This window comes from Corella eumyota, chromosome 6 (assembly GCF_963082875.1).
Source record: "Corella eumyota chromosome 6, kaCorEumy4.1, whole genome shotgun sequence".
NCBI classification, from domain to species: domain Eukaryota; kingdom Metazoa; phylum Chordata; class Ascidiacea; order Phlebobranchia; family Corellidae; genus Corella; species Corella eumyota.
The window spans coordinates 7,052,021-7,062,270 of record NC_137495.1 but is presented as its reverse complement, the minus strand read 5'-3'; the positions used below and the strand labels follow the sequence as shown (position 1 = coordinate 7,062,270).

The window sequence follows — 10,250 nt, the reverse complement described above, 5'->3', positions numbered from 1 at the left end:
ACTTAATACTCTTTTACTTTAATTGAATCTTTTATACCTATTTAATTTGTGTTATACAAAAAGCGACCCCTGATGACAATATGTTTTTACCATAAATAAAGCAAAAAGAAAATTTATATTGAATTTTTTTCTATAGATTACGCATGGCCATTCTTTTTTGAGCTTAACAAAAAGCACCAAAAGCACAATAAGCGTTTTTGGATTAATATAATAATACAAAAGATGACTGTTTTCCAATTGTGCCAACGTGTATAATATTAATCAGAATTCAATCATTCAATCTTGCAAAAAAAATTATGCATAAATTTTATTTGAAAGATCGATTTCCGCATTTGCCGAACAAAATTGGAATACCCGAAAAAAAATAAATCTTTTACGCTTGCTAGCGGTTTGGAATAACAAAAACGCTGCGCGATAATAAACTTTTTTTTAAAGAAAACAATTTTTTCAGCAATGCTTAAAATGAAAAAAATAATTAAATTAACCAATGTTTCAAATTACACTCTTTTAAAATTACAGCACACCTGCAAAAATTTTTAACGTTTCTTTTTCGTAAAAGAATTTGCCATATTAGCATATCGATGACATTTTCTGCCTATACAACAAAATTTTCAATGCTTATCCTTATTTTAAACCTTATAAAGGTGACATTACTTAACAAGGTAAAAACAAATCAATTCTGTTATGGATTATCTTAAAAGTCTTACGTTGTTGATTCAATACATTGAAGACGTATAGCTGATAATGCAAAATTTCGGACAATAGACAGAAAAATCACCTATTTTTTTTGAAATTGTATTTTTTATTGTGTTCAACATATAACTGACCTAATCTGCACCATCTTAAGCGTAATTTAAAGTATAAAACCGGAATACCAAAACAAAAGGAAGCAAGTGTGTCATTATAACAACTATAGTTTACGAAACCAAGTGGCGGATATAATAAAACAATCTTTTTATCGAGGCCCCTTTTTCGAGAAAAGAATGTGATTTTCAGTTTCCAAGATTACTTTATAAAATAAAATAAAATTTGTGTTTAAAATAAAAAAAAGGTTAATGAATAGAGCCTATATATAATCGAAGCAAAGATGAATTTAAATAAAATAAAACGATTTAGGCTAACAAAAATCAGGTTGTCAGTATAAATAAATTTATTACGACAAAAACTTATATTTAAAATTTGGAAGTTTTGATAAAGGTATATTGATTATAAATGTATAACATCCGGCTCAAATATATACGGGATATATATTTATTATTGTTATTTAATATTCGTAGTAATAGGTATATTGTAAACTGTAATACAATTGAAAATGAACTTTGAAAACACAACTTACTTTGACATATTAAAAGAAGCGGACGCAGCAATACGTAAGTTGAATATAGGTGCATGTAATCTAAAAATTTTTTCTTTGTATTTGTTATTAAATAAATAATCAAAAAAGTGTTTAATCAAGGCAAGCTTTAAGTAAAGTTACTGAAACTGTAAAGCGTGAATAGCACTACCAACTCTCAGAGTCGTGGGTTCAAATCCCGTTGTAAGAATACCATCTTGCAAAAAGCGTTATTAATTAATGCTTCTACTCGATATGTGAAAATTGAAAAACAACTTTTAGCTTAATTTACCTTCAAAAACATTGTAAAATCGATGAAATTAGTTTGAATTTAGTTATTATTTTTAAAAACTGTTTCATAATAGCAAGGTAGTATATTCTTCAGATGTTTTTGACAAATTATCGTTATTGCCACTATAACCACTATAGCGGAAATATACTTTTTAGATGTACAATATACTATATCTACTTTAAACTATTTCGCTCTAACGATTGTTAAAAATAGTGCGCAAAGTTAGTGGTACAGGAGCAGTTTTCGTGTTGACATATTAAAATGTGCAAATCATTACGAGGTAGATTTTTCTTTAATGTTAACTATTAAATGCCGAGATGTCATGGCACGCTTAATTAAAAAGTTATTTTAATAAGGTTTAATTTTATCAACATTTTAAAAACGGTTCATGACATTTTTAAATCTTAAACAAATATCTTAGTTAGTACAAAAAAAAGTATTTTAATCTGCAATGCATGAGTAAGACCATAGTACTGCGTAATTAAATTGTTTAAACCGATAATTACTGGTCAAATCATGTTTAAATACAGTCATGTTGTATGTTAAATGTTCTGAAAATGCCGGGCCTCTTATTCAATAGGAAAGTTGCCCTTTCATGGCTATTTATATTTTATATTTCGTGACAATATAAAACTTTGAACTTTAACTATACTGAACTTTAACTATTTTTGTTTTTAAAAGAGTATTGCCCTAATTTAGACATGAAGCACAATGCGTTTTTTGAAAAAAATACGACAAACAATGCAATGTTTTTCAAAACAAAATTACCATACTACATAATTTAACAAAATCGCGTCACTAACAATAGGCCGGATATCCTCTTAGCCCACATCCTATTCAAATAAGGCACGTCTACACAGTACCCAAAAACATCAGAAAATTTTTCGATTACCGAAATTCGTTTCATGATTCCCCCGAAAGCGCGTGCCAAAAATCGAGTACAATCTATGCATTTCCGGGTGTTTCACCCCACGATTTGGACTACGTCACGTACTCGATTGTAGCTGAAATTGTGAGCAGGCTACAATGCGTTATGTAAGTTAAGCAGAGTTCGATTAGCAAAAAAGCAATTGTCCTCTGGTCGTGATGTGAACACTTGTCTGCCCATTGTTTTTTTGGTGTAAAAACATGGACATCTTTTAATTTTAAGTCAGTATGTCAAAACTCTATATGTGCATAGGTTTATATTTTCCCAGAAAAAATGATATATCTTAAATCAATACTTACCAAAAAGTGCAAAATTTATCGTTGTATATTAGTTTAAGCAACTAACCGAAGAAAGAGGCGTCATAAAAATCGAATTTACAATTATTAATTTTTTCTAAACTGATGACTATAGTTTAGGTCAAAATAAAAATTAACAAAAAAATTACGCTTTTCGGAATGGCGCCGGCCTATATAAAACTTGTTTACAAAAAGCAAAAACTAAATGACTAATATCCGAGCCTAAACAGCCTTTTAGTTTATCGCACATGCATGTTGTAAAGTTTTAATAGCTTTAGATACAAAAGTTTTTTGTTTTTTTAGCCGTAAGGTCTTTTCTAATATAAAGTAAATTGTGTCGTGTTACAAAAAGCTATGTCATACTACTACGAAAACGGCGACGGTAAGCGAAAAATACCCGACAATAAATGGAGTATTTTAACAATAACAGATTTCTGAATAAGCATTTAAAAAAACTTACTTAGGGCATAGATCTTAAATTTTTTTTAAATATATATTTTGCGTGTGATATTATTATGTTGTTATTTTTTTTAGACGGGGAAGACTACCAAGTTCCTTGGATCAAAGTCGCGTTTTCTTTGATAATTTGTATACTTGGCCTTATCGGGAACTTCGTTGTTATTTTCGTTATTCTGGTGTTAAAGGAATACAAAAAATCGGTTACCCACTGGTAAGTTTACAAGTTATATTTAAATCCTTAAAAATACGAACCTTTTTTTGGCGGACACGCACATACTAAAGTATTCAAGAATTAAGCAAGGTATATACAAAAACGATAATTTATTTTTAATTTTTCAGGTATGTGCTACAGCTTGCGATTGCAGATTCTTTATTTCTTTTGACTCTTCCGTTTAAAGTAAAAGAAGACATTGAAGGAAGATGGTCGCTCTCACAGAATCTCTGCAAAACCAAAGAAACGATTTTGTTTCTGAACTACTACGCGTCAATTATGTTTCTAGTGGTAGGTTGAATCGATGGAAATTTTTTAAAACTCTGATATAAAAAAAGGTTTAATTAAAATCATAAAAATAATCACCAGCAGTTTAAAATAGGTTTGGTGACTAAAATCTAGCTAACCAGAAACTAGAAAGAAATTGGCAAAAACAGCAATACCTTAATTACTAACTAACATTTTAGATTATGAGTCTTGACCGGTATATTGCGGTCTGCCAACGATTTCAAAAATATCTCCAAAAACTTCGAACAAATAACTCGGCCCTTGTCATTACCGGAGTAACCTGGATTTTAGCCTTGCTTATATGTATACCGGTTATGATGTACAGTTTTAAGGTTGGGAACGATCCAGACTGTTCCTGCTCGTAAGTAAAACTACTTTCAAATAACTGCAACGACAACCAGCATGATATGCAAAAGTATGCCAAACCTGTACCAATGAACACTAACAGCGTGATGTAGTAGTCAGAACACTTTCTACACTACATGAGGCTCTAGGTTTAATTCTCGATGTCCTTGTTCTGTAGCGTGGTAAACAGTATAAACTCCTGCTCGGCTAACACTTTTAGCAGCCTTATTTTTGGGCTAATGTAATTTATTATATTCCAAACTGCCAACAGTAACTTGAGACTGGGTCAGGGTGACTGTTGTTACCCTATGTTTAGGTTGTGAAGTCGACATTACCACATCGAGGATAAAAATATAAAAGAACTTTAATGACAAATACTAAATAATATTCAGTTAGACTGTTTGATAAAAAAAATAAGCAAATCATTGAAAGTATTTTTATAGTGTATCGAATGCCATGATATGTTTCTGAATTTTAATGCCTTTTTAAAATTTCCAATGTTAGATACGAATTTCCAAAGGTGGTTGATTTTACACAGGATTGCATTAACGAAGGTTACACAAATGAGACAATTGGCGAGTGTCTGACGTTGAAAACAAACATAGAAGAAAGTCGAGATGTTTACGAGCCCCATTGCACGTAAGAATGAATAGCTGACTACTACCTAATGTCCTGACTCTATTTATGTGAATTTATACGTTAATCCAGTCAAAAAATGTTAATCTTTAGAAAAGCGGCTGATGTGAATGAATTCCTTTCTAATTATTACGAGGGAGATTTTTCTGTAACAGGGTAAGTCTTTAGAACAAGAATATAATCTAATCCTAAGTGTAAAACAAAAAAATGTTAAGGGAATAATAACAACAAATTCCTATACAAGGTATGCCAATACGCTTTACGGTAAACCTTCCCAGCAAATCGGCTGATAGGGTATTCCCAAAGGTTGGCGCCAAAACTTTCAAAATCGTTAACGGACCAGTTTACTTTCGTTAAATTGTGCTTTCGTTAAATAAAGTCCGTTAATTTAATATAAGTAAATCGTGATATTATTATAGGGATATATTTGTTCAATTTTGCTGTTTATCGAGTTTAAACGTTTCAATTTTTGAAACAATGTATGTAACTATTATCTGAACCCTGTTAATTGGGCATTATTTTAGGTTTGAAGTTTTCAATAACTTTCGTTACAGTCAATTTAATTTGACTAGAAAACGTTAACAAAGTTAATGTATTGTGTAACGAATTACCACTTAACAAAGTTACTTTCTCGGCTAACTGTGCCTACCTGTGGGTACTCTAAAGGCTAAGAACTTAAACAATGGTACACCAATAACTAGAATAACAAATTTTGACAATTTTTATTAGAAACTTCGAGTACACAAATTATAATGAAATTAATAACGAAGAAGTAGTAGAAAACTCCAGCGCTGAAGCCTCGGGCAACGAAACATTTGTGGTCGAAGTAACTACAGCTGGCAGTGCACCTATACCCCAAATCTCACTACAGTGTAATTACTGGGGACGACCGCCCAGCTGGACAGGCTTTTTGATCTTCAACTTTGTCGGCATGTTCATCATACCGTTTATAGTAAGCAACCTATTACTATATAACTTGGTCTCAGAATAACTAATGTTAAACTGAGTATTTCGGAGTGTTGTAAAATTTACAAAATCTAGCTGAATCTTGGATTATACATTCATAAGGTCTTTTTTCATTTTGAATCATATTTTGTTGAGCTGTTAGTTTATATTCGCTTTGTTATTTTAACAGATTATGACCGCTTGTTACTCATTGATTGTTCTCCGTCTTAAGAGCACAAGAGTGCGTCTGCAAAGTACGCCCAGCGTCACGAGTCAATCAACAACTACTGGTGGGGCGGGGGGCAAAAAAAGAAGAAAGTCGTCTTCTAGATCGGACAAGGATCGGAGAAGGGTGACGATAATGTGCGTGATGTTAGTCGGATCGTTCGGGCTACTTTGGCTGCCTTTTCACGCTAATCACATTGCTAAGATTGTAGGAATACCAAGAGTGGAAGGCGACGTAAGTTTATAAACTGCATTACGCTTAATGATTATCCTGACGAGCTAAGTTTAGTTCTCTTTTAAGTTACAACTGTACTTTTTTCGATTATAAATTTAAATTTTTGTCACGGTGTTTCATTTAAATAGGCTTTCCATGTTTAAAAAAAATTGTCATGGTGTTTTACTAAGATACCCATTTTCATTTAAAAGATTTAGTCATGGTGTTTTGATACGATATACTTTTCAATGTTTAAAAGTTATGGTTATGGTGTTTTGACAACATTAATGCATTTTCCATTTAAAAAAAAGTTGTCATGGTGTTTTATTAAGATACCCTTATCCAGGTTCAAAAGTTTTTGGCATGGTGTTTTAGTAAGCTAGCTTTTTTCAAAACCATCTGTTCAGCTATATATATATTTTATGTTTTGTTTTTTAAGGACGCAGTCTGCACAATTTTGCCAGTCGTCGGTTCAATTCTTGCTTACCTTAATTCAGCCCTCAATCCTTACTTGTACAGCTTTTTGGGAACCAGTTTTAAACGAAGATTAAGGTAAGAGCATATACACTAAAGTTTATATATCAAAGAGGCAAAATATCTGTGCAGACATATCTACTTTAGAAGCCAATCAACGTCGTCATGGTCTTATTAGATTTGATTCGGACCTTTTTGTAGTAAAAAAATGAAGTTTCGTAACGGGACATTAGTCGACTCCATAATGTTGAATAATAAAACAAAAATTGGCAATACCAATTTTATTTGTTGGGAAGAGTTAATTTCGCTTGTAAATAGTAAATCGTGTTATTAAGACCGTACAAAAACACTTTATTTCTTGGAAACAATGAATAGCTAGATTAGTAAACACACGAACAATGCAACCGAGTCATTTAGTATTTCGCTTTAAAAAAGCACGCGTACGAACAACACTATTCTGCAAAAAGTTTTCGAGTAAAACGTTGCCTTACTCAACCTTAAAGATAATGCCATGCGTTTTGTCTTGCCCTATACGGTTACAAGTCTGCACGTTAAATTATCTGATGTTATAAGCTCAATTACTCACTCGATTGTCATGGCATTTTGCGACTTTAGACATTGCTTGTTTGTTTTTTATTGGATGAACAATAGCATGAACTTCCATTTATCGCTGGTGTAGTAATAAGTGTGTAAAACAGTATTCTACAAAAACGCGTCGTACGATTCACTCATCTTAAGTAAATGTGTCTACTAAATTGTATACCACCTAGCATTATACTATATAAAGTTTCCTAACTTGATGTAACATTGCAGATTAATGCGACAGTCGCCTAACATACGACACTTTATCTCGCTGGTCAGGCGAAAAGACACAAGTACATCTAGCGAGGCCCAGCCATCCAAGGCGGGTAAAAGGCAGCGCGCGGGTTCAAGGGACTACAGGGGTGCCATTAGTATACGAGATCCGAGCCAAAAAACACGCTTACAAACATACGATACCAAGCACACAGGTTTTATAGACGCCTTACTGTTTAAAAGCTGCATTTAGAAACCTAAATACGCTATCTAGCACATATGTTTATCTTTGCGTATACGTCTGTTGCTTAGCCTATGCATGTAGGCACTTGTGCATGTTAGGTGCATGAAAGTGTTTGATCTTTGGATCGAAAACGCTTCGTCTTAAAGTGTAGCGATTGCCTATACAAAAAACTGCATGCTTGTAAACATAACTCATTCGTTTTAGATCGGCCTCAACAACCATACGACGCTCAGTCAAAAGCCGCAGAGGCAGCTCGACCAGTGGAGCAGTCAAATGGACAAAACGAAACGGAAGTAGCAGCAACGCCGCAACAGCAGTAACAAAGATATACAGGTAAGTTAATTAAAAAAAGATCAATTTTAAGTTCTTTTCACATGCTAAATGAACGGCTTTAGGCTATTTTAAAGCAGTCTGGCCTAAGTTATTAGAAGTACGTAAACGTTTTTTTTTGACTCTACATCACGGCATTTTTTTATAATCTCAACAAGTCATACAATTGGTAAAACCAACTTAAAAGCAGGCTCAGCTCTAACATACAAATACCTCATACGAAATCTCTTAAACAACCGTGTATTTTTCACAGGGGAGGCAGGTCTGAAGGCTCTGAAGCAAACAGACAATCAATTGATGCAACGCAAGGTCTAAAGCTGGAAACGCAAGAACTAAATCCGACACCTCTGCACGCAAACCAAAATGTTACCCCACCACCGAACTACGAGGATATTGAAAATGCACCCCTGACCTAGAGAGATTGCTTTTGTACTAATAAAAACGCTGAAAAAACATAAATTTATGAATAGCAAACTCTACTGCTTATTGTAGCTTATTTAACATTTCTGCATGGGCTTACATTTACAGTTTTTAGTATATAATTCCAAAAACAGTAGCATTAATAATAAGTTTTTTTTAAGAGTCGTTCCATTAAAGATGACATTAAGCTTGTGCATAAATGTAAAATAAGTTACATTTTGTTATTTTTACGTTTTTTTTATTATTTTTTTTTTCTTGCCAATATTCATCAATCCTATATAACATAAGTTATAAAATCAAAATACCATAGACTGCGCCAATTCACTAGTGAATCTAAATTATTCCAAATTTGGAGTACGCAACTTTTGCAACAAAAAAGTTGTTTAAAAACAAATTGGGAAAGTTTGCATGTGACGAATGACATTTTGCAAGTATAAATATTTTAAACATGTACAGCACTTGTGATTAAAAATTCTACCCACTATTAATGAGTGTCACTTGTATATTATATGAATGTCATTACCAGTTTACAGTTAAATGGTAGTTTAGGTTATTACATTAATGAAATTTCGGATAGACTATCATTTTGCGTTTGTGATTTAAGTTAGCCCTGTTAATATAGTTAATGTTGCTTTTTAAGGCGTAACTTTTAGCAAAACGTTTGCCTAGGGCTTTACTAAATTTTTTATAAATTTTAATTTAACCAACATAGATCACCACCAAATCCTTAAGCTTACAATAGCCATTAAAGCAAATATCGAACTAACAAGAAATAAAAAACACCGACCAAACGTTCTGTACTAGTCATGGTAGAGTTGTTGATTAATTTTAATTATTATTATTTTTTGTATATATCTTTATCCTTGATGTGGGAAAGTCAAATGCGCGACTTAAACATAGAGTAACAGAAGTTACCCCGACCCAGCCTCGAGTTTCCTGTGGCAGTTTGGGATATTATAGATTATAATTGCCCAATAATTATACTGCTGATTAAGTGCTGGCTTAGCAGGAGTAAATACCGTTTATAATGTCTTACTCAAGGGCGCTACAACATGAGATCAGTGGGGATTAAACCTACGGCCTCATGTGTGGTAAAACAAGTGTTCTTACCACTACACCCGTCAAATTATAAAGGTTGGTTGTACAGTAAACACTATTCTAGCTAAGATAAATACAGTAACAATAGTCACAAAATTACCACAATGTTAGAGTTAACTTTAACAAAATCCTTAGTTAACTATAAGAAAATCAATGTCGACACCCTTTTACAGGGTTAAACTACTACAACTCTAAACAATCCATCTAATGGTAACGCTAGATTTCTTTATTTAAGGTAGTATCACCTTCACTGTAAAAGTCATGGGCCTACTTCAATTATGAAAAGCCTTTTCTATTTCTGGACAAAGTTGACCAAAAGATATTGAATGATTGACTTACAAGTTTTTTTTCCTAGTTTTTTTTCCCAGAAAACAATTTCTAGCTTAAAAACTAACCTTTTAAGCCAACCTTAAATCAGATTAAAAAAAATCTATGAAAAAGTTTTATTAAAATAATTTCATTTTTTTTAATTAAAATGAAAATGTTTAAAACTATGTCGTCGCAAAAATTTATAAAACTACATCGTCCCCGAAAAAAATTTCAACAAAAATTAAAAAAAAAAAATTTTAATAGCAATGTATAAGTAAGTAAATAGTGTTGCTTAAATGTTATTGTTTTAACCAAAAAATATTTCTCTAATAAATATCCTTATACCGTATAATTCATTGTACTTAAGAAGTTCACTAATATCAGGAAACGCGCCATTGATGGTGTTTA

General features: G+C 32.3%; 1 protein-coding gene across 3 annotated transcripts; it reads left to right on the top strand.

Annotated features, from left to right (window-relative positions):
- The first annotated feature begins 1,275 nt into the window (after nucleotides 1–1,275).
- On the top strand, nucleotides 1,276–8,907 carry LOC145754793 (nociceptin receptor-like). Of its 3 annotated transcripts, none has more exons than XM_082570911.1 (12): nucleotides 1,276–1,370; nucleotides 3,384–3,519; nucleotides 3,648–3,810; nucleotides 3,987–4,168; nucleotides 4,657–4,791; nucleotides 4,882–4,944; nucleotides 5,518–5,740; nucleotides 5,924–6,193; nucleotides 6,612–6,724; nucleotides 7,460–7,656; nucleotides 7,890–8,018; nucleotides 8,269–8,406. In XM_082570911.1, the coding sequence occupies exons 1-11, from the start codon at nucleotides 1,313–1,315 to the stop codon at nucleotides 8,003–8,005; spliced, it is 1,656 nt and encodes a 551-aa protein (XP_082427037.1). In that variant the 5' UTR covers nucleotides 1,276–1,312; the 3' UTR covers nucleotides 8,006–8,018; nucleotides 8,269–8,406. The 3 variants fall into 3 exon arrangements, with proteins under 3 accessions (XP_082427037.1, XP_082427038.1, XP_082427039.1); XM_082570913.1 differs by lacking the exon at nucleotides 1,276–1,370 and adding an exon at nucleotides 3,138–3,231; XM_082570912.1 differs by lacking the exon at nucleotides 7,460–7,656 and having other exon boundaries at nucleotides 8,269–8,907.
- Nucleotides 8,908–10,250: the final 1,343 nt, after the last annotated feature.

Coding starts and splice junctions, on each gene's coding strand:
- LOC145754793 (XM_082570911.1), top strand. CDS start 1,313: ATGAACTTTGAAAACACAACTTACTTTGACATATTAAAAGAAGCGGAC. Junction 1,371..3,383: donor AGAAGCGGACGCAGCAATAC/GTAAGTTGAATA, acceptor TATTTTTTTTAG/ACGGGGAAGACTACCAAGTT. Junction 6,194..6,611: donor TACCAAGAGTGGAAGGCGAC/GTAAGTTTATAA, acceptor TTGTTTTTTAAG/GACGCAGTCTGCACAATTTT.